This window comes from Electrona antarctica (genome assembly GCF_951216825.1).
Source record: "Electrona antarctica genome assembly, chromosome: 12".
Taxonomy (NCBI): Eukaryota; Metazoa; Chordata; class Actinopteri; order Myctophiformes; family Myctophidae; genus Electrona; species Electrona antarctica.
In genome coordinates, this window is record NC_136793.1 from 19,350,537 (window position 1) to 19,375,135 (window position 24,599).

The 24,599-nt window shown below is 42.6% G+C and overlaps 2 protein-coding genes across 4 annotated transcripts in view; one reads left to right on the plus strand and one right to left on the minus strand.

Annotated features, from left to right (window-relative positions):
- The first annotated feature begins 1,248 nt into the window (after positions 1-1,248).
- Positions 1,249-12,147, plus strand: LOC306934043 (E3 ubiquitin-protein ligase KCMF1-like). 2 transcript variants are annotated; one of them, XM_079516476.1, is made up of 7 exons: positions 1,249-1,413; positions 5,234-5,401; positions 5,844-5,983; positions 6,299-6,400; positions 8,037-8,217; positions 9,963-10,281; positions 10,496-12,147. In XM_079516476.1, the coding sequence occupies exons 1-7, from the start codon at positions 1,398-1,400 to the stop codon at positions 10,830-10,832; spliced, it is 1,263 nt and encodes a 420-aa protein (XP_079372602.1). In that variant the 5' UTR covers positions 1,249-1,397; the 3' UTR covers positions 10,833-12,147. The 2 variants fall into 2 exon arrangements, with proteins under 2 accessions (XP_079372602.1, XP_079372601.1); XM_079516475.1 differs by lacking the exon at positions 1,249-1,413 and adding an exon at positions 1,893-2,149.
- Positions 12,148-14,245: 2,098 nt separating this feature from the next.
- slc20a2 (solute carrier family 20 member 2) overlaps positions 14,246-24,599 on the minus strand; it is a 53,263-nt gene continuing 42,909 nt past the window's right edge. For both annotated transcript variants that reach the window (XM_079516739.1, XM_079516740.1), the window contains exons 10-11: positions 24,135-24,219; positions 14,246-20,364 (exon numbers count right to left, since the gene is read on the minus strand). In XM_079516739.1, coding sequence (XP_079372865.1) covers positions 20,191-20,364; positions 24,135-24,219 — 259 coding nt within the window. In that variant the 3' untranslated portion in view covers positions 14,246-20,190. The remainder of the gene's footprint in view (positions 20,365-24,134; positions 24,220-24,599) is intronic.

A 24,599-nucleotide genomic window follows, 5' to 3' on the forward strand; every position in this document is an offset into this window, starting at 1 on the left:
AGAAGGCTATGTCACCCTGCTTAGACATGAAGCCTACAACCATTGGCGCTACAGAGATCAATATAAAATGCAAACTTTAAACAGACATAGCTCATGAACCGTTTGACTGCCAGCAATAAAACTTCAATACACATAACAAATATCCGCCATTTTGAGCAGTTTGAAAAACGCTTGAACCGGATTTTTGAGCAATTTGTTCGTTCTACACAATCTATAGACCATTATCTAAAATCCCAGTTGAAGAGAAGTTTGTAAGTGAACATTTGTAAAAATAAATATAGCTGCAAGCAGTAATAAAGGGCACTTTGAACAGGCATAACTCATGCCTTGTTTGGTCAAAAGTCATTGAACTTGTTTACACATGTGCCTTAAAGGGGCATTCCACTCATTTTCAACATTTTACTATGTCATTAATATACCTTAGAGCTGTTGTGTGGAAATAATAAAAAAGTCCCCCCATGCTGTGTTTCCTAGTGTGAAAAGTATGAAAAAAATCATTAACATGGTGAAACACATCTTGATGATGTCATCAAGATGTGTTTCACCATGTTAATGATTTTTTTCAGACCTCCAGTTCTAGGAAACACAGCATGGGGGGACTTTTTTATTATTTCCACACAACAGCTCTAAGGTATATTAATGACATAGTAAAATGTTGAAAATGAGTGGAATGCCCCTTTAATTGCCCTTGACTCATGCGGAACACATCTGTCACTTTGTACGTGAAGAAATTCACGTTGTAAAAAAAAATATATATATATAGCTGCAAGCAGCGATAAGAGGGGCCAAGGAATGTAGCATTGAGAAACAGGTATATGCAACATGCACAATTAGCAGGTCTGTTTGGGGTACAAAGAGCTGCAATACCGCTGGGTGACCTAAAGTGGCATTGCTGAGCAGCCTAATAGGGCCATTCACACTGAGCACTATAACTATAACTGCAGCCAGCCAGCAGTGTGGTTGAGCAGCCTGGACCGCTCAGTTCACACGGGTGTGATTTTTCTTATTGCTTGCCCCGTCTTATTGCTATATTTATTATTATATCATCATCATCATTGTTGTATTTTTTTATTTATTTTTTTAACCTGAACAGCATTTCTAACACGGAGGCGGAGCTGTCTGTTATCAACTCTTGAAGGAGAAAAGCCCAAAATGTCTTGCGTTGCATGGCAAATACTCACCCAAACAAAAGACCGCAGCGGCCTCCAGTGGTCGTCGGTGTGAGTGCGTTGGACAGTGACACAGCAGGAGGCGGAGTGAGCCAGACCGGATCCTTCATGAGGGAAGAGGCCAGGGACCAGGCTGTCAGCCCCGGCTTCTCCTCTCTTTAACCCGCGATATTATTCCTTGCAACGAGCCAGGGAGCCCGAACAGGGGGCCGTGTTAATGCTCGTAGGATGTCCCGCCATGAAGGTAAGGATAAACGAGCATAACGGAATGCAAACGGAGTCGGTGATGTACGTAGGGTTGCAGCGTTAGCAGCAGAGCAGACCCAGCTAGTGAGGCGTTCTTTTCGGTGTTTTGCACCTCCGTCTATGGAGCAGGACGCCTGTTGCAATACAATGGGAGCAGGGGACACATTATGGCGGCCACCGCGTCTGTGCCACTCAGAGGTCCTTGCAGTCGCCACACTGAGGTGGTACATACGGGACGGTAGAATGCCACAGCACTGGCACATAAGCGGAAGAAGGGCTGACGTTAAGTAGCCATGTTGCTGAGCTAGCTAGCCTGCAAGCTAAACTGTAAGTGGGTTAACTGTGTCAGCGTTAGCAGCAGGCTAGTTAGCAGCTGGGAGGAGGAGGAGGAGGAGGAGGGGGCGGGGATGGAGTGGAGACGCCAGGGATTCGTCAGTGACGTGAGAAGTAAGCGTCGCCTGGCCATAGTGCCTCCGACTCACGGGCTATGCTCAGGGCGTCGTGCGTTGCACCGCAACATCGCGCCGACGTCTCTTTAAAGGCTTAAATCGCGACTTTGTCGCCACCGGTCTGTTGATATTACGTCATTTTTGTCGAGTGACCAGTCTTGTCCACTTCCGATTGTTTATGACGCCACTCTCTCGTCCTTTGTATCACTACTAGGCTGAGTTCAGTCTGTGAAGCTAGCGGCTAACGTCACATAATAACTGTCATTATGAGCAGCGACGGTGCTGGTAAGTGAAGTGATGATTACTAATGACAAACTAACATCAGAGACGCTCAACTGCAGGACAAAGTAGCCTGAGCTTCAAAGTTAAACCTCGGCCGAAGCCAGCTAGCTTTAATTGGCTAAAAGAGAATGCTTGCTTTGCTAACTGTTAAGTCGCTCTAGCCAACAAGCAGACGCCGATGGCAAGGTTGGTTGGTTGGTTAGGCCCCGGCCGACCGGCCTCTGGTTCCCCCGGCTCGTCTGTGTTGTTGTCACGTTGACTTATTGACGCTAGGCTGTGCCGTGGGATCGAACCGGTTTAGCTCCACGGCAACACCAGGAGTCCGTTTCTCAGATAGCGTAAACATGGGGCCCGATTAGGCTCCGATTTTACACTGTCAGTTGTGGTGCACAAGTACAAGGTGAAATAGACCTTTTATAACGTTGTTGACAGTACCACTGAAACGCAGCCAGCACGGTCGGATCAAGTTGACAGTGACTGTTAATTTAATTCTGAGTGGACAAATTGTACAGACCAAGTAGACAATGTAAAGGTACATTTGGGTTACAAATGGATAAATTGATATTGAGGATTTGACTGTGTGTAGCAATGAATGCAGATATGAGCGAGTTTAGAATGGCTGGCTGGTGTCATACAATACACCCCTGACAGCACGACTGTCGTAGTCAATCAAGAATAGAATTGCCTGCTTTCAAATGTTGTGCACCTTGTTTACCTTGGAAGCATCATGTTAAACCTTGGTTAATACATGTTTACACTGTCTTTGAGAGGCTAGCCATATATACCTGTATATTGGGGTTGGTTTGTCAGTTTGTGTGTTAATTTATCAAACTGAAGATCTGATCGGTGCTGAAAGCTGAATGTCTTGTTGTGCACACTTACAGTAGGCTTAGTACTAGTAGACTATGACCCCTTATTTGTAATACTTTTAGAAAAACGCAACTTTAACTTTTATAATGGAGGTCAAGTCAGTGTGTCTCATATTAGGCTCAAACCATGGACACATTTGGAATCTATACAACATAGACTAGGGTAGCCACATGTAGTCCAAGATCTACATTGTCACACCCATCCCATGTGGATCATGAGATCCACATGATTTGATTATGTTTTCATTAAGTGTATAGCTAGCTATTGTTATTTTAAAAAAGAGTTTGTAATTGTGTCAAGGGCAAGGCGAGTAAGGAAAGTGAGTAGCTATTGTAACAAAAACAAGCCATGTTGACAATTCTAAGGCGGGGTTCTCAACGTTTTTGGCTGGGGACACCCGGAAATGCTTTGGCCATGTCTCGCGACCCCCGCCCCTCCCCACGCCCTATACAAATTGACCACTACAATAACCTTAATAATAGAGAAAATACATAATAAATAAATAGGCCTACTGAAACCAAATATAATCATTAAGGAAATCATGTACTATGTGTACTATGCAAACTCTTAATTTCCATTTTCCAGCCATTCAGTTTTAATTTATTTTTTAATAATAATAATAATAATATGCGGACCCTCCAAATATAATTCCGCGACCCCCAGGTTGAGAACCCATGCTCTAAAGACATTGGATATTGGCAGGTAGGCTACTAACTGTAAACATGGAAATGATGAAAATGCAAAAAGAGGAAATTTAGGATATTTGCATTCATCAACTAGCCTTTTATTGTTTGACTCACTTCTGCCATCTGAGAATGATAGAAATAAGAAAAATGTCACATGGACACTTCACTTTTATTTACTGTATGTTTCTCTGCATTTTACCGTAGGTTTTCCTATGACCTAGTCATAGGAAACCACTTGTCACATTGCAGTTAAAATTGTGCTGCAGTCGGTATGGCCAAAAATGTATTTCCTCATGGTCAAATATGTTTTCTTTTACAATAAATGTCTGCAGTAATTGATATCGGCCTAGGTTTGATATTGATACATTTATCTGGGTAATTGAGTCATATTACTTTTGTCCATGAAGCAATGATATCACTTTGTAGTGTGGCAGTGTGGCTCCTAATAATAATTAATAATATAACTACCTGCCACTGCCCACTGTGTTTCAAAACAACAAGGTAACTCCCCCTCCCCTGCAGAACCCACCCCCTTGGCCTCCCATCCCGGCCTGTCTATCAAAAAAACTTTGCACATGATCCAACAACAGATTCTAGCAGCCCAAGTGAGACAAACTTAGCTTCTACTGGCAGCCTGTCTCAGGTTTGTCATCAGGTCAAGTTGAGTTTAAACCTGTAATCCGGAAGCTATTTCAGCGAATAAGATGTTATACTTATTATGTACAAGTGTATTAATACAATGTAACTAGTACATCTGCAGCGGTTGGACTCTTCTTCCACTGAAATTTAGACCCTGGTTGAGAAGTAGGATTGCCTAAAGCTTATAAGCGCAATATCATCTCCCCTGGAGTCAAGAGGGGAGTCCCTCTTGTTGGGGTGTCCTTCAGGAACCTCAGGTTTGAATCCCAGGTAGTGTGTGGCTTAGGTTACAACTTCACATACTATATATGGTGAATACATTTGAAACCGTTTGTAGCGTGCGACTGTGTGGACTCTTATTTGTTAGATTTACTTCTGCCCTGCACCTGGTGCTTATAGAGCGGATGTGTGTTCTTTCTCGTTTGTTTTGCAGTCCTGCAGTTTTGCAGGACTGCAGCTTTAAATGTGTCTCACAATTAAATGTGTACGCGATGCATATCTTCCTAACAGCCATTTATCTGAAGTACACTTTAGAAGTCACCTGTGTTGGTGAATCTGCCACAGTGGATAGCATGGCTATGGGAGGGGATGAGAAGAATGTAAGAGGTAAAAGAGCCATGGTGTTTGAACTACAAACATGTCAGACTGGAGCTCAGGGAGGGGAGCCTAAAGTCTTGGGCGTTAGCTAGGACTGTATGCTTTAGGAAGGTGGGAGAAACGACAGACTGCAGTGTGCATGCTGGTCAGCTAGAATTATGTCTCAATGAAACTTTCATATTGTAGTACACCTGTCAAAGTTCATTAAGTTCTGGAGGTCGGAAGATCTGTGTCGATGTGTGTCCTTGAGCAAGACATTAACATCACCTGACAACTATGATTTTCTTCATTCCAGGTGTGAGCTGTGACGCATGTTTGAAAGGCAACTTCCGAGGGCGACGATACAAATGTTTAATTTGTTACGACTACGACCTATGCGCATCATGCTATGAGAGCGGAGCAACCACAACCAGACACACCACAGAGCATCCCATGCAGTGTATATTGACCCGGGTTGACTTTGGTGAGTTTATTTATTTTAATTTTATAAAAGCGCTATATACTGTAAATGCACCATTTACCATGGGTTGTCTGTGAAGGACAAGAACAACCCAAACGGAATTGTGAAAGTTTGCTAAGATAAGACGGCAAAGAGACTTGTGCATCCTTTGGGAAAAACGGGTGGCCCAGAAAACAAAAGGAATTATTAGCAAACCTGACTGTTCTGTCCAGTGAATTCACTGAAATGCCTTCAGGCTGTGTTTACTGTAGATTGTAGAACAAACCGCTACACAAAGTCCTTAATTCCTTCCACAGTACTGTTGACAAATGCCTACTATATGTCTGTCTGTCTGTCTGTCTGTCTGTGTGCTGTTATATGTACTGTATATATTTTGCTGCTCTTATTTTTGATGCAAATCAAATAATCTGACTGTCCAATGCGTGCTGTTTGTGTTCCTTTCCAGACTTATATTATGGGGGAGAAGCCTTCTCAGTTGAGCAGCCCCAGGCCTTCACATGTCCCTACTGTGGCAGAATGGGCTACACCGAGATCTCCCTGCAGGAGCATGTAGCTGCTGAGCACACAGAGACCTCCACAGAGGTGGTGAGTTGGTCCCAGTCCCCACCCATCATGGAGGATGTTTCAACTAATGCAGTGGTTCCCAACCACTGCATTAGTTGAAACTTGGACCCCCCACCCTGACATGCGAATCTACAAGCTTTTGACCAATGTTTGGTTTTTATAGTATAGTATGAGGTATTAACAAGGTCTTAAAAGTCTAAAAAGAGTGAGAACCACTGAACTAATGTACCCTAGAATATCAATGTTTGTCCTCTGTGAACGCTCTGCAATGACACATTCCTTTGAACTCCTATAAGAGGTTTTGAGTTGAAGTAACATCTCTCCCCTGTCTCCCAGATCTGTCCTATATGTGCAGCATTGCCGGGTGGTGACCCTAATCATGTGACCGATGACTTTGCTGCTCATCTCACACTTGAACACAGAGCACCCAGAGACTTGATATCCTTCACAGATGTTATCTGAGCTTCTTTGCAAATAGCATTAGAATTCAGATGTAATTAAGTATGTGTTTGATGTCTGATATTAGAGTGCCAGCAGATATGGCAGATTTTACTCTGAAAGGTCCCCCCTTACGTTCCCCCCCAAAACCGGGAGGCATTATCCATTCTTACCTCGCGTTGGTCACGCTAAAGTCTCTCTAGAAGTGTTAATATTCCAAACGAGAGGCATAAATGTCAGAAATGAAGATGGAACATTGCACTTTTGGTCAAAACCATGGAGAGTTCCCTAGATTAGGAGATACAAGCTATTATTTTGGACTGCATGCAGTGCATGCGTGAATCAACAAGGAGTACATTGCAGAAGGAGAGGCCAACCCCCAAAAAAGAAAATCGATTATTTATATATACATACATATTTATAAACGGGCAAAGTGCAACATAGCCAGTTCATCAATGGAAAGAATGCAACAAGTAGTAACATATTGAACAGTCTGAGTGTGGGCACATTTAATGGAATATCACAGTTGATTCAGCAAATGTCCTTATGTCTTTGCACTTTTCTTATTTGATCACAACAGTCCTACTGAACTTCAATTCAGTACTTCAAATCTTTGAAGTATGTTTTAAACACACTCCATATTCTTCCTTTGCTGGGACTTTGTGTCAGTCAACAGGGATGTCTATAGGCTGTGTGGAGAACAATGTCATAGTCTTATTGTGTTCCTATCGAGATTTGAAAGCACGATCACCACTGAATGTGACTCATCAAAGCAATTATATTTTGAGCGGAATCTGGCTCCTTCTGAAACCCTATAGATATGGAGATTAAAATAAATAAAATAACATTTGAGAGGTAGAGAGAAAATCAGAAGGTTCACTTCCATTTGGGGAGCAAAGTAAACGCTTCGTTGACAATATGGGGGCGTGGTGGAATTTTTGGAATTCAATGAGAGATGATACAGTTGTAGTTCAATAGATGTCTTTTTGATTGGATTTAAAATGAATCCAAATCTGGCACAATGCAACATGTACCAATTGACCTCCAAATGGACTGCAGCGAATGTTCCATGCGATGTGCTACGGAGACTACCACCTCAATGTTCCAATGATGCATTTATGTCACAGTATACAATAAGCCCATACCTCTGCCTTAATAATAATAAAATGGTAATAGACAATTGACATTCCTGGGCAATATGCAAATATGTCAGAAAGCATAGTCTGTTGAATGAATCGGTAGACCTAAGCTATGTATGTTGTCAAGAATAACTAAACTATCAGACCTAAACTAAATCTATGTATGGTATGCATAATGTATTACACTGTGACTGAAGGAGGAATCCCAATATAATGTAAAAGCCCTACCTTACCTGACACAAATCCACAATGCCACCTACTGGAGAGAAGAGATATATATATATATATGTGTGAACCTCACCAATTTCTGCATTGGACTACATGGAAGTAACACTCTTGTTTAATATCTTTCATTGATATTCCTGCGATTCCACCCAGATTAAGTCCCCATCTTTTAAATATAGTGCATTGTGTCGACAGTGGTTATGGAAGAGAAGTGGCTGTGCAGTTATTTGTCATGATAGATATATGCTTTATTCTTTAACTGCAATCTTAACGACGAGTCAAGTGGGGTGCGGCATGTTAGGAGGATGTTCCATCCTGGACGTGGTCTTGGGGGTCCTCGGGCCCGCCGCTCAAACATGCACTTCACCAGCAGCACCACAGGGGGGCTCTCCGCTAGCCAGAGCGCTTCACAGAGCTCCAACTACAGCAGAGAGGCCATGGACCCCATAGCAGGTCAGACACACGCGCACGCCACACACGCACAAAGATGAGTCCAGGGCTGTGAAACTCACTAATAACATTATAGCGCCTCAGGCCTGCAGCTGCTATAACAGAGAATTTGGAGTGTAATGCAGGACAAGCAGCCTGAGGCTCTGTATTCTGTTGAACTACATGAGATGTGGATTGTTTAGGGGCTAAGACAAACCAAAACACCTAATACAAAAAAATAGAAACTTGATATGCGTTCACAGCTGTAACTACAGGAGGTCCAACTCGCTCAAAACACTTTGCACGTGCATGCACATTGTGTATAACGCATGCCATCATAGTTGTCATGTTCAAATTTAAATACAACTATGTTGGGTGGTGGTACACAGCCAGTGCCAGTATTTGCTGGGAGTCTACTCTGTAAAGCACTTCTTGCCTGTTTATCCAGTTACTAATTTGAATCCAGTTGAGTGCACAGCCATGTCAACTCCAGCTGTGCCATAATGAGTGGCCCTTTGCCAGTCTGTCTCTCAAACCATACAAGCATAGCCTTGCTAATAGCATGCTGTACTGTTGCCTGACTGGCTACACTGGAGACGGAATGGAACCGTACGCAGCTAGGTGGCTGCACCGACAATTCGTCCGTCCCGCGGGGAGTTCTGTATTTACTGTTGTTTTTTTCTCCTCTGAAGGCGAGGCTAAGGGCTGTGTAACCGCCGTGGACATGTGGAAAAATAGAGCACTTTCATAAAAAAAGGAGAAAAATCACGCACAGAGCTTATGCACCGCAGCCGGGTTCCTTGATTATAGTGGAGCGTACCGTTGCAGAGCCAATTCTGTCCCCAGTGTAGCCCGTCCCTTGCTGTCGCACACACATTCACTGTGCCAAGTAGTGCCACGTGAGGGGCCATCTGCCTTCAACGTGTCTGGGGAAAGAAAGGGGGGGGGGGGGGGGGGGGGGGAGAGGGGATGGGAAAGACGAGATGGACAACGGCAACAACAATGGCAACAACTATAATGGACCTTATTAACTATAATGGCAGCTATAATAACTGTAGTTGTATTCCATGGACAACTGCAGACTATTGGCTGCACACAAACCCACAGGAGAGAACCTGTGAAACACAAAGGCTCCGGGGGGAGGTCCCTAAAGTTGAATTTAATTAGCTAAATGCATTGATGGGACAGCATGGCTATATTGGCTAATCATTGCAAAAACTGAAAAGGTAGGTATTGTTTCCCCATGACCAAATTCTCCATAAAGTTTCATGTAAATATGATGGCTTTTAAATATCTAGTTTAAAGGAGTAGTTCACCCCCAAAAATGACTTATTTTCTATCAATTATACAACCCGTCATGAAGCCTTGGAATTTTTTACCGGGTCATCGCTGGACATCAAATCACTTAGGAATGCGAAAAAAACAAATCTCCATGAATTCAAGGCTTCATGGGGTGTGTAATTAATAGAAATAAGTATTGTTTTTGGGTGAACTACTAGTGCAACTGGTATTAGAACTGATGTTGCAAACACCTCTGCTGCTCAGTGCTTACTACTACAAAAACTAGGGGTGCAATTCATTTTCTTTATTTTTTTTTATTGATTAACATGACACATACTACTGTAAGTAACAACAGAACATGCATCAGATAATCATAGAGCAGCATTCATTTAGCAGTTAATACAACACAAAAACAAGCATATTATACATGCATACATATGTACGTACACAAGCACTAATAGTTCATTTTCTGGTGTGTGTGGTTTCAGAGCTGTTGTCTCAGTTGTCGGGGGTGCGGCGTTCGGCCGGCGGTCAGCTAAGCTCGGGTCCGTCGGCCTCCCAGCTCCAGCAGCTTCAGATGCAGCTCCAGCTGGAGCGCCAGCAGGCCCAGGCGGCACGGCAGCAGCTGGAGACGGCCCGCAACGCCACCCGGGGCAGTGGCCGTGCCAACGCCATCCTCAACACCAACTCGGCAGCCGCCAACCCCAGCCCCAGCGCCAATCACAATACCAACCCCAGTCCCAGCCTGGGTCCCAGCGAGTCCAACACTCAGCACACGGCACATAGCTCCCAGTTTCTACTCAGCAGGTCCGTTTACCTGTGGTCCCGTCGGCCCGATCTTATTTTATTGCAAAGTGTAACCTGCTTGTGTGTGTTTGTACGTGTAGTAGAATTTGAGAAATGGATATTGTGTGCACCCCAGGCTCAAAGTATAACTCAGGCTGTCATAAAATTGTGACGTGCTCCTCCCAAGTACAGTAATGCCAACGTGTGTGTGTGTGTGTGTGTGTTCCCACGTCAGGCTGAGCGAGCCGCGGCTGTCGGAGGCAGAGCGGCAGGCGTGCGAGGCCCAGTGGGCCGACCGGAGCCTATTTGTCACGGAGCTCCTGCTGTCCACACTGCTGCCCGACCTGGACGCCTCGGCCTCCGACGAGGACGACGAGGATGACCTTCACCGGCCACTGCGGAGCTTCGCCGACTTCGAGTCCATGGGCTGCGTGGAGGTCATGACCCTGGACGTGGCGCTGGAGAACCTCAACCTCAAAGAGACAACCCCCAGCGCCAAGACGTCGACGAAAATGACGACGACGACGATGCCGGCAGCAACGAAGAAAGAGCCTCCCGCTCCACCCCTTTGATGACATGGCCGCCGACTGCGCCCAAACCACCCGTTGTTGTAACTGGCTGACTACTGTCTGTCCAACTGCCAATGGATGAAACACACACAAAAAAAAGACTGCGGCTCTTTCCGGCTTCATTTATTTTTTTTGTTTTTTGTTTTACCCCCCCTACCCCCTCCCAGTGATTGTCATTTAAGCTCTGCCGCCGCCCCACCCACTCCCCCTGCGTTTATTACGTTGTGTACATTGACTAAAAGTAGCGAGACGAGAGAATGTGAAAGTGAGCAAAAACGATGTGGGTGCGTGAGAGAGAAAATAACTTTTATGAATATATTATAGAAAATCTATATGAAAGTTGATAATCAATGCCACATAACCCATGTTTCCTCTATAGCAGACGAAGCGTTCCTAGGTAGCCGTTGAGAGACAAACATGTCCTCACAAACACACATCACACACTCGCAAAGGGAGAGGACGCAGACAGAATCCTCCCCAGACAAAAAGGAGAAAAAAATGGAGAAAAAAAATAAATAAAAAACGAAAAAACAACGCTGCTGTGTATTTATAGTTATTAATTAAAAAGAAAAAAAAAGTGCTTGGATGGTTTACCACAACTTAAGCATGAGCTTAAATCACCATGTGCCCATTTTTAACTGCACAGTCACTAAACGAGGACTTGTTTCTCTCAGTTGTTCTGACACCTGAGCTGTACATTTAGGGAGTCGGACATTAGCGCGCCACACACACACACACAAGACAGACTGTTGATGGAGTTTGGTTCAAACCCCCTCCCCCATGTGACATCACATGTATTGGTCATGCGACCTCGCTTTATATGAGCTATGGGCACTTTGGTTTCTCAATTGCATATCCAGAGAAGTGTCCATCGGTGTACACTACAGTTGTGCTACATTAAGGCAGTATGCAACATGGAGGCAAAAGGAGATGAATCATGGTAACTATCTCTTCAATGTGTCCATTTTCTGGCCTTTTGTAATATGGAAGAAATATAACCCTGGTCTTGATATGGTAGTTTTTTTCCCCCCTCCTTTTCTCGGAAGACCAGATGTTACTCTCTCCCGCTTCCCGTGATCTGAATTTCATCCTCTCCATTGCTCATGAATGCAAAGATGATTCAACATGTGACTTGAAGGAGAGAATCATCACGTATGCTCTTTCCATTCATTTCTCTGCGTTCAAAGATCTTTGTATGCCTCCACTGCTACCTTAAGAATGCAATGTATGTTTTTGGCTTGATGGAAACGAGTCAAAAGACAGGGTAAACCTTTCAATTTGGAGGACAATAAAAAATGTTTTGGATGGAAATAACTAACCCAATCCTGCTGTCTGGTTTGTGTCCTGATTTATTGGCCAGCAATCCCAGCGTGAGTTGTTTTAGACTGACCAAAATAATGTAGATTTGACATGACACTTGCATGGTTTCCTCTGCCATCGATGTATGAATGTGTGTGAATGTAATGCACCATCTATGTAAAGTGCCTTGCATAAAAGCACTATATAAATGCAGCATTTACCATAGCCTATCATTTCATTTCTGGCATCTAGGCCCTATAGCCTAGGCTCCAGGACGTCTTTGAGGATAAATTGAGTGCTTCACTAAAGGTGGCTCATTGAGCAGCTGTCTTGGAAATGCAAGATCCCCGGTTTCAATACTCTGCTCCTCCAGGCTTCGTGTCACCTAATTATTGCTGAGCAAGACGCTTAACTCCCAAATGCTCCCCTGTGCGCTCACTTGGAGCAAGCCACTGTTGGGAGAAGTAATTTCCCCTCTGGGATCACTGTAAAATAAATATCCTAAATAAATATCACTGTAAAATAAATACAGACCCTCAGTCACTGGTTGAATCCTAAGTAAATGCTAAATAAGTATGGAAATGTGCTCAATGCTAATTTGTAATACAATTATCAGAATAAATATTTCTATTAATGATTGGCTACTGTGAAGACATGCAGGACAGGGGTAGCCTGGCTAATAAGCCAGACTAATATCACACAACACTGTCGCGGTATAGGCAATTTTTTTTTGCCAACGGCTGATTCGGTCTGGTTTATTAACCAGGCTAGGACAGGGGGTGCAGTTAATTTAATCCTCACTGCATTCGGGAAGAAGGATGCTTCTTCCCGAAGAAGGATGCTTCTTCCCGAAGAAGGATGCGTCTTCCCGAGGGCCTGTTTGTCCTCCTTCCCAGAGGGCCGGAGGGCAAACAGGCCATGGTGAAGGAGGTGCCTTATGATGCTGGTGGCTTTTGGGCACAGCGTTCTGTCGGTGCTTACCCAGATGACAGTGACGTGATACCACAAAGGATAAAGAAGAAGAAGAAGTAGAAATAAGACCATTTACTGCATCGAAAGTAATCAACAAATGGTCAAATTAACATTGGCCAAATTGTCAAAAAATGTTAACTATAATGACTATTTCAGATCATAGATTTTACTGTATCCACTTTTATCTCCCCACCCACAGTTGTATCTAACAACAAAAATGAGGGATCTGTGGCGCCAACTATTTCAAATGGTGGTCCGATATACGTATAGCAATTAGTTGCTCCATTAAATGGTTGAACTACCAGTCCATAAAATCTGGGGACTCCTAAGAAAACGCTTGTGCTTAGATAACAATTAGGTATAACCTACGCCTATGTACCATTCCCAATCTCATGTTTTGCCATATGACCAAAAAACAACAACATTGGCCATAGTTTTCATTTAATGTTAATCACGACCAACTGCACATGGTGAATGCCATTGTTAATTCCCAAGTGGACTGCAGGGTCCAGGGTGTGATTTCCCAGAATTCCTTTCTATTTTTTTTAGACAACATAGCCAAGGACATCAAAGAACATAATTCAGGTCAGCATCTGACTTATCTAATAAAGCCTGTAAGTGCATTTTATAGATGGCCACTGGCTGAGTGCATGCATTATCATAATAAAATCTGTTCTGTCAAGGATTAAACCTGCCAGCCAATCAGAGTACCGCGGTGCACATTTTTCATTTTGTGAGACATCAGAAATGGTGTGTTATGGGCAAATGGGTTCTGGGGGTTTTACATGATTTGAGAATAAGAATCAAAGGTTTAAGTAATTTGAGGGGAAAAAACAGCAAAGTTTGTCCTGTTGTGTGTGGACTTCATGAATGTGAGACCAGCACAGCCAGAGATACTGATACTGAGAGATACTGAGGAAGTTCATAAGATTTGGAAACATTTACCTAATAACCTAAAAAGGACGTTGACGTGCATATTTGCCAGAAGAGTAATGTACTACTGGAAGTTGACTCCTCTGGGAGACCAACTCTATACCACTAGGTATGTGTCTCAACAATAAACCAATCAAAAGGTGTCAGAAATAAGGATTTAGGACTGTAGTCTGCCCTACATCATCCCATAAATAACACACAACACACAGGCATTCTGGTTCTTTGTAATTTTAATTCCCATAAATTAGTTTAAATGCATTTCTCACAAAGATCTTTAAATAAAACATTACAGTACAATATATGCAAATCAGAAGGGCTTTAAGATCTTGTAGCCCAGGATTTGTTTTCCTTTTGTGTTTTCTTTTGAACTCTGAAGGACTGGACAGTTAAATAGCAAACATTATAAAGACAACACAGAGTAGTAAAGTCTGCAGGCCAGCCAAGGAGCACATTCTATTACAAAACTAACCAGAACACTAGCTAGAGACACACCACATCCTTCCTTGCCACCTAAGATGCAAGTCAGAATTGACACCCTTTGAACTTTTTCCAATGAAGTGGTACGGCCACACAAAAGGGAGAGGGCGCCATTACACCATAGGTGGACCTATACAATGCTGTTACAACCATAGGTTTACCTACAGTATACAATGCTGTTACAACCATAGGTGGACCTGCTACACAATACTGTTAAAACAGCTTTTTATTGCACATTCAGGGAGATAAATGGCACGTTTTGTTTTTCCAGTGAACTGTAAAAGGTATGATCAGTTGCAATAAAATCACAGCAACTCCCTCAATGGCACCGTCAACACTCATTGATCCATACTCATGATTTAATATTGATTTATCAAAAATGCTATCCCTCTTCCTCGAGCAGTGCATCTCTTGTCGGCCTATCAGGACTGAGAAGGCATGGAGAACAAAATATGATCATGTGAGCTCCAAAGGGGGTCTGTAGAGCATGTAATGTCATGTGTTTGCTGCACACCTACCACTGAAGTTAAATCTCTCAAGAGATTGGACTGAAACTCCAGAACCCGGACATGTCATTACCATTTACCCTTTATTCGTCCATGTGGGGCGTTTAAAGTAATATTTATTTTTACACATCGAAGCAGTAAAGCTTTTACTATGTTACTGAATCCCATTGACTGCAGTTAACTTATTTCTACCAATTATAAATGAATAATGTCTGATTTCTTTAAATCTGCACGGTCTGTTTAGACCGTAAAAAAAAGACACCAGCTCAGTGCAGACCCCTATATGGCCCACTGCATGTTGAAGAGGTGAATGGTATGAGCTTCAAGGGTGGATGCCATCTGTTCAAGAGTAAACAAATCCAGACCATCCTGATGAAGTCCATACTTTCAGTTTCTTAAAGACCCCAAATCTACCCGTTTCCAATTTATAACGTTGCTGGTCATACGACTTGCATTATTGTAACAATTTACGCAGTAAAATCCTGAGTAACTGAATGTACAAATGGAACCAAATGGACCCGTAGGGGTCTGGATGGCGCCATAACATTGGTTACACTCAGGAATTAAATGAGCACTGAAGACTTTACAGTGTAGTTTGTTTCCTTGGTCGTCAGCGAACAAGGCTCCAATCTCACAGCTCATAATGAAAGCGGTAGGGAAACAAAATTACAAAGTATTTTTGTCTAATATTCAAAAAATAAAAATGGTCATCTAAAAATCGGATCTATTGGCAACAGACACATTAATCTCCATCTTGAGAGAACACGCCAACTAGTTAAGCAGAACTGTGGCACCTGTGAGGAGGGTGCACTTCTGTGACATAGGGCCACTTCCCTGTATTTCTGCCATTATGACAGTCCTAAGCCTAGTTCAGATTGAAGATTTACAAGGGGAGAAACCATTAGGCCTGATAATTTATTCCTCATCGTGCGATGGCGTCATGTGCCGGAAATATCAGATCTACAAGCTCACAATGCGTTGCAAATGCAACGTGTTGAGCTTGTAGATTTGCTATTTTCAGCACAGGACATCATCATACAGAGCAGTAATTGAAGCTTTAGAATGTTGCGGAGAAAGAAACTGTCTGAATTTCCCCTTATGACCGAATCCTCCGTCACTATGCCAGATTTCTACTCAACCCGTCATGTGTTCTCCAAAGTGTCTGGTAGCTCACTCCCAAGGTTAAAACTCAGATATGGTAGAAAAATATATAGTCTTGATGAAATTTCTCTATTTATTCTCTTCATTATTGAATTGCACCCATACATGCATGTTAATGCGTAGTAGTAGCAGTGTAAAGTGACTGGGATCTTGATTAGCACTACTACTACAACACTAAACCCCAAAAACAAAACATGAGGAAAATGAGTATCGTGCACACTCACTCTTACTTTCTAGACACTTCAGGTTATTTTTTTTCTTCTTGCACTCGATAATTCATGGTTAATAGTTTGTCTTTCATTGGCATCATTAGGCAAATATTATTTATTTATTTTCTCCAGATACGCTACAATATGGTTAAGATGTAAACACCACAATACTTAATCATTCTGTTGTATCTGCACACAGTAAAAACACAAAGTTACAACAAGGCAAGTGGCCACTTAAGCATAGATTTGTTCATGAGAAAATGAAGGAAACAAAAAAAGATAAGAAATGAACACACCACAAGAAATAAAACTCTGCCACATTATGTGTCAGGTTTGTTCAAGATAACGACAAAAAGAAAAAGCTGTAGTCTTTTGTTCATTTACAGGTCAGAGACTCTGTTGAAGCTGGTGATGATCAGAGCTGTCCCTCTGAGAACAGCTCATTGAAAATGAATCCTCACAATGACAATCATTAAACCTAGTTCTAGCGCTCAACTTGACCTCGTCTTGACTTTACACATCTAGCCACCTTGTGTTTGCAATCGCCAGCCTTTTCATAGTAGCATTTACAATAACAGAAAAGCAGCATAACAAACCGCCCAATTGTTTTAAGGTGACGCGTGATTGGTTCATGTTCCTCAGTTGAAAATCGTGTTTTCTCGAGCGCCACGACTATACGACACCATATAGATTAGCTTTAGCCTTTCAGCACTTCAACCGCATATTAGAGCGCAGTCCCTCAGGGCTCTATACTAAGTCTTATACTAGTGTATGTGGAGAAAGCTTTTGCTGAAAATAGCAGATAAGACAAGCTCAAACTGCCATTTTCTGTAAAAGCTTTCCCCACAATGCGGAGTCTGGGGTTTAAGTGGTTAATGGCTACAGGTGTTCTAATCTAGACACCCCACCATCCTCTTTTCTGCAGTAGTGTGTTTGAGGCTGTGATGACCAAAGGTCTGATGAATGACTGACATGATAGCAGTGGTTCTCAAAGTGCATCTGGGGCCCCTGCCAGGGGTCCCTGAAGGGGTTCCAGGTGGTCCCCAGCTAAATTAGTTAATATAGCATCAAAATCAGTTTTTTAACCAATGAGTTTATAATCAGCTATTTTCAAAAAAAGGGGGGAAAACTTTTAATAACACAAATATTGTATTGGGGCCCCAGGCACAACATATTTTCAGATGGGATTCCGCGGCCAAATGTATATTAATTTGGGGGTCCTCAACATGAAACTGTTTGAGAACCTCTGGCTATAGAACTGGTAGGGGGAATATTTTATTGTAGCCTACAGTACATAAGGGATATGAGATTCAAAGACCCTTCAACCAAAGGACCAACATTCATCAGGAAAAAAAAGGATGGCAGAGGGAAAAAGCCCTTAAAAAGGGCAATACAGAAGTTTACTAAAGGGCACGGAGCCTTTGATATTAGGAAATATGAAAGGACCCCTGGAAATGGCCTCTGTATTTGTTTATGTGCATGTGACTGACAAGGCATATATGTATAAGACCTCTTGTAATTGGCATGTTGATATGGTGACAGATAAACCAATTTATACGTGGTTGCATGCCGATGTCGCACACACCAAAATGACCGGATCTACGAGCTCACAACCCGTCACAGCTCGACGCATTGTTAAGCTTGTACAGATGTATTTTCGGTGTGCGACACCCGCCTGCTACAAAATATATAAACATCGTTTTTACTGAGGCTTACTTTGGCAGGAGATGTGATGCTGTAATAATCCACATCCCAAAACACACACATGCGTTAGCATGTGGAGACTCACAGTAAATTTCTCTATTGATACCGTAAAATCCATCTGGTATAGTTGTTAGACACAAAGTGTTGAAATGAGAGGGAAATGGCAAGTTTCCCTAATAATTACTGATACAGTAGCAGAGCAGAGCAGAGCATTTGACACCCCCCCCACCCCCCATGAGGTTTAAATTGGATGTGAAAGCAGCACATAGACCAAACTAAAGAGACTGCTCATACTCCGTAAACCTCAAGAGTAAAGCATTGCTTTAAGTGTGTGTCTGCTCTTATCTCTGTCAATGGGGTGATGCACGCCTACACTATACGGCCAAAAGTCAATGGAAACCCTTTCTAATAAGTAGTGCCCTTTGTTCCAGTTAAGTGAAATGTAACAGCTACAATGACATGCTAGACAACTGTGTGCTTGAATATTTTCAGGGGAATTTCTGCTTTATTTCCAATAGTGACAGTGAGTGATGGCAATTGGCAATCCCAGAATAGTAGATAAAGTTATAGTCAAATGGGGGGACCCACTCCATATCAATTTACTGGTCCCTGGCCGGGGGAAGGGAAATACTTTATTACCCAGCAGATGGTTGCTCAGATGGCTCGGATGAGCATGTGTGGGGAGGCTATTAGGGGGTTAAGTGACTTGCTCAGAGACTTTAGACGCGTAGACACTTGGGCAAGCCAAGGATCTAACCCGTGACCCACCCCCCGTGCCCAGGCGGCCCCTCTAACCACTCAACTCGTTACTGCTCGTTATTTGCTCCCATTCAGCCACTAGACCATTAATGAATTCAGATACTGAACTATTGCCACTTCTTAGTTAAAATGGGTAATCCAGAGGACATTTGTGCAATTGTAGTCAGTGACAAATACCCCAACAACTAAAAAGGGGCCTAAACATTTTTAAATAGGAAGCACACAGTTGTCTAGCATGTAGTTGTAACTATAGCATTAAGATATCCTTTCACTGGAACAAAGAACAATTAGAAACATGAATCAGAAATGGAGTCCACCGACATTTGGTAATACCTTGTATATGACATCACATAGAGCCCCCTTCCTCTTAAAAAAAAGTCCCCAAAACCTATAGAGTATTTACAGTACAAATTACAGTATAGTACATCATTAAAAAATATGATATCCATCTTCAAAACATACAGGACCTCTTGTTAAAATTACCACTTTTTTTTTGCAAATCAGGGTTTGCTATGGTCTCATGTAGGATATGAAAACAAAATGACAGTCCCGCCACCCTCTCTGAGGCCTCTTCTCTATTTGACCAGGTCGTACCTTCCAGGATAACATGTTGGGGTGAGATGAAGGATGGGTTGGTTGACCACACGCACATATTGGTTTTTTGTTTTCTTTTTACCATAGAGCAAGCCGCAGAACAACTAATCACACTCAAATAATCAAATATTACAATATTTACAGTGTTTCTTTTTTTTCCTCTTTTTTTTTTAAACGGCATTTCAGAAGAATAACTCTCTTTTCCGTCTGTGCCATCTTGGAAGTGGCAAGAATGCAAAAAAAAAAAGTAAATACTTTTATAGATCTGCAGGCATGTAACATACATTTGTGCAAAATTAATCAGCAATTAGGTTTTTCTTTTCGTTTATGCGGTTCTACGTTCATGTCACCGAATGAGGAAACAGAAAAATGAGCGCACTCGTTTCTCCGCTGGATCATGTTTTAAAGTGATCAGGGAACCCTTAGTGTTGTCTTTATGTACAGCAGGTTGATAGTAACACGTGGGTTACAGACGTTCTTGACACAAAGACAAGGAAAGGAATAAATACAATTTAAAAAGAACAGATCAGAAATTCATACGAGTCAGAGATAAGTGGACTGTTGAGCCAAGCAGCATGGGAACCAACCCTCCTCACAGTACAACAACCCAAACCATTTATCCTTTTGTCTCGCTCTCCCTTCATTCCCTCCGGTTACAACTCATTCCTTTCCCTGGATCTCAGCGCTCTGTCTCCCTAGTCTCTCTCTCTTTCGTTCTTTCCTCTCTCCTCAGTTTGCCCTCACTGCCTAGCTGCTAGGGACGTAGGGTAGGATGCCATAGACAAACAGGGCCATGACGGCAGCGCTGAACAGGCCAGCCACGGGCACTGTCACAAACCAGGCCAGGAAGATGTTGCGGAAGAGGCGCCAGTCCACCGCTGTTTTTGAGCGGATCCGGCCCACTGCCACCACCGAGCCCACCTGAGGTCCACAGAAGAGAGAACAATCAACAGCAGCACAGCACAAAATCTTTTATCCATTATAGTCACTCGAGACACTTTATAGAGCAACAGGTCGCCCAGGCTTTTCCTTCACCAGAAAGGTTGTGACATTGCCATTGATGACATAGGGAGATGAAGAAATGTAACCTCTGGCTCTGTCCCCTGATATATTTTGACACAAGATAAAGGACCACCACAGGTGTCCGAGCAAACTGATCAATGATTGAGATTCAGCAAAGGATCAATACACTTAATTGGCCTGGCTGGATGTTTTGGAGGATACAACTGGAAAAGAAAAGCCTGTGCAAAATCCACCGAACAAAACCACTTGTTGGTTAGTTAGAGAAAGCTGAACAAAGCACTCAACAGTAATTTGTGTTAAATGTTGATGTCAAAGTCTAAAAAAAAAAAGTCAGAACCCTTCTTTTTTGGACAAAGACATTCATTTTTCTTTAAGTCAAGGCAAATGTATATATTTCTTTACAGTTTATGTAGTTTTATTTAGAAGTAGCTTCAAAATACTATTAATTACTTTCCTTCCAGCTGTATAAATACTTCTGCGTATTTCAAACTTCAAATCAACAATATCTTTTCACTCACCTTTTTTATTTATTTATTTTTAAGTATGCAAGGCACTCAGAATGGCAATTTTATCAATAACAATAGATATTTCTAAGTTCAGGAGCTCAGCTCCATGTTCACATGATCAATATGTACAGTGAGTGACTCTACTGTGCTCTGTTAATGAAACCACAGGTGGGTGGAACTAGAGAGAGTGCCTCCATCTGCCTGCTCTTATACGGCAAGCGTAACCCGAGATACCTTCAGTCATGCCGATGGCTAAATCTGTCAGGCCAAATCAAGAGCAGTCATGTGTAGTTCTCCACTCACTCACACTCGGACCTACAGTATGTTAACCTTTGCCCTACACCAACTAAAGATTTGTATTTAATTTATCCCATTTTCTGTCGAGGACCATGAAGGTTAAATTGACCTTTTTCTGACCTTTTTCTGAATGTTTTAGGACACACACAAGACATAATTCTAATCAAAGTTATATAAACTGTATGATCCTATTTTGTGTCCTCTTTTCTTTAAAATAGCTATTTGTTATGGCTACTTCTAAACGTATGTGGTTGTTGAATAGCTTTCTCTACTTAGTCTTGCGTGGCCAGACTGTTGCCTCCTACATTTTTCAAAAACTTCCGCACTTAGTCTGGAACACAGAAGCTCTTTTGATGATTATGCGGTAAAATGGAAGTGAAGCCTGCTCGCCACTTCCGTTTACAGTCGCGCAAATATATCCTAATATAAGTCAAAATAATCAAAGCATACACTGTATATATAGCTTGCTCATTAGCAGAAATGGAAATTAAAAAAATAAGATCTAAAGATATTTTAAAATATGCTTTCGTGAACGGAAATTACAGATGACTCAGATTTCGGGTGTATTTCCAGACTCTATAGCATTCGGAGATTGTGGAATAGTAGTCTGGCTACGTAAGACTATTCTCTACTGTATGTTTATGACTATGCATTATAGAGCTTATGAAAGAGCCAGTCACTGCACATTATCACCCCCAGAGTGCCACCTCACGGTACGCCATCAATTCAGTTGTCACTCTGAAATTAAGGAACACAAATGCAAAGGTTTTACCTGAAAACGGCTATTTTGCATTTCAGTTAAATGAGCATAAACTGAATTGATAGCCGTCCTGCTCACATACACAGCTTAGCAAGAGCACCGACAGAGGTTGTCAGTTACTTCAGAAAATCTATGCAATTTTCGTTGTTACGTCTTATAATTCCATCTTTTCAAAATAAAATTACAAATGTCTTAATGACAAATGAACTGGCATGCATAACATTTATATATATATATATATGAATTAGATATTATATTCAAAGTTTTAGTCCAACAACCTCTATCGATCCCCTGGACAAAAGCAATCATATCAATCAATCGATCAAGTCAAGCAATCACTCAGTAAATCACTCAAATCACCACCATAGATCGTTAAAATAACACAACAAAATCAGTAGAATTAGCATATCGGCAGAGCAGTTGATTATTTCTATTTCAGGGTTTAGAGGAAATGGGAGTGATTAAAAAAAAGAAAAAGGATGATAATGTTGATCTTGAGAAAATGGTAATCAAATTAAAAATCAGTTTTGGTTCTTGTGCCTTTTTCGTTTGGGCTTATGTACTGTCAAACTAACCAACCATGTCTATGTATATGTGTTTAAGTCGAGTCTTGTAAACTGTCTGACCTAAGAGTGAATTGAGTGATGGTTGTGGGACAGGGAGCCTGAGGTCAAGGCTGTAACAGCATAGCTTCTCCTTCATTTTAAAAGGGAATCTGCCTGTGCACCTTCATTACATATCTGCTAAGATGATTAGCTATATGGAACCATACGTACCCCTGGTGGTCCATAGTATGATTGAATCATTCTTCCTGTGCCTCTGTTGGGCTTCTCAGGTTTATATTATTGTACATCTCAGTAAGAAAAATATCTTTCCATTCATTTATTTAAGAAATGTCTACATTTGGATGTCATTGTCATGGTTTACATTTGTTAGGAATGGTTATAGCGCTCAACTTGTGGACAAGCCTCCACTTATCCTATTTATTGTCTTTTATTCAATCTCACAAAAGCGCCAAACAGGCTTGTCGACATTGCTGCCTCAAGAAAAAGTGCACAGAGGTCCAAAGCTGCAACTTCCCAGAGTTGTGATTGGCTCTGGTTTGCTGATTTGACAGCTAAGGAAGTGAAGTGATGGAGTGGAACTCAATGGAAGGGCTCTCTATCACAGCTTCACTACCACGACTCTGATACCTTGCAGTGGGTGGAGCTTATTGGGATGCCCACATTGGATGCAACAAGCACTGTTATAGCACTCATTACTTCAATGCAAAATCCGCTGTGAAAACAGATGGAGACAGAGGAGAGGAAAGCAGAGAAACGGAAGGGGTGGGGGTGGGGGGGTGGGGTGAAACAGTGAAAAAACAAGTTGAGATGGGGTGTTGTGAGTGGAGAGGGTAAGGGGAGAGGGGGCAGGAGGTTGCTGTTCGGGGCCAAGGTCCAAGCTTCAGCAGGGTAGAGGGCCCACATATCAAACCATGCTGTGAGTGCTGAGAGGTTGGGTCGGGATGGGACAGAGAATGAGACACCATTTATGGACAGGGAAGGGAAAGGGATGGAAGGGAAGGGGGGGTGCTTGGGGTGATATTCTGCCACTTCTCCCAGCCTGGATCCCTTCATCCTGGAAAGACAGGGGGGAGAGGGGCTACTCACTAGCACCCTAGAGCCACGTGGAGGCAGACACTCAAACCTGTGACACGGTGCTTTGGACCAGTATGCTCATCTCTTTATGCAGAGTCAGATTTTTGCCAATAGGGCAATTATCAAGCATGGGCATGGAATCAATATTGAAATATTTGTGGTTTTGTAAGTAGGCAAATTATGCCACTGAATCAATGTTGAAATATTTGTGGTTTTGTAAGTAGGCAAATGATGCCGTAAACTATCAGAAAGCACTTGCAAACTGAAAACAAGAACAGACAGACAGAAATAAAAGACAAATGTTTGCAAGGCTGACTGGAGGAAGGGGAAACTGGTCTTTGTGTCAGTACCTCTCCTGTGCTCTAGGGGGCAGTGTGAGCTCCCTGTCCCCTGGACATGCCCTGGCAGGGGAGGGGTTGAAAAGGTCATGAGCGAGGGCCAATGATGCTCTCCGCTCGGTCATACCTTGCAGTGTGTGGTACTGACAGGGATTCCGATATTGGAAGCGAACACGACAGTGAGAGCGGAAGCCAGCTCTATAGTGAATCCGCTGCGGAGGAAGGAGGATGGGGAAGGGGGTGGAAAGAGACATCATTGTAATGCCAGGGACATGTGGTTGAAGGCATGGGCCGACCACGACCCACCTTCCACTAAACATACATTCATGGACAACAGCTCTCTTGCGTGCACACCAATACACACACACACACACACACACAGACACCAACTTGTAGTGAGAGTGGAATATCCAATCTGCAAAGGTCGTCAGGTCCTGAACGTCAGAGGATCATACAGCCACCAACAAGACTGTCTGCACACCCCTTACAGAACATATAGAAAGCAGCCTATTACGCCAACTGCTTTAACAGCAGGGCATGTTGACAACAACCACTGTTCCCCTTTACCAAAAAAAAAAGAGCCAGATAAGTC

Bases quoted from the DNA above. Each gene is read 5' to 3' on its own strand.
- LOC306934043 (XM_079516475.1), top strand. The intron at 5,984-6,298 runs GTGAGTTGGTCC...CCTGTCTCCCAG, and splicing joins CAGAGACCTCCACAGAGGTG to ATCTGTCCTATATGTGCAGC. The intron at 10,282-10,495 runs GTCCGTTTACCT...TTCCCACGTCAG, and splicing joins TCCCAGTTTCTACTCAGCAG to GCTGAGCGAGCCGCGGCTGT.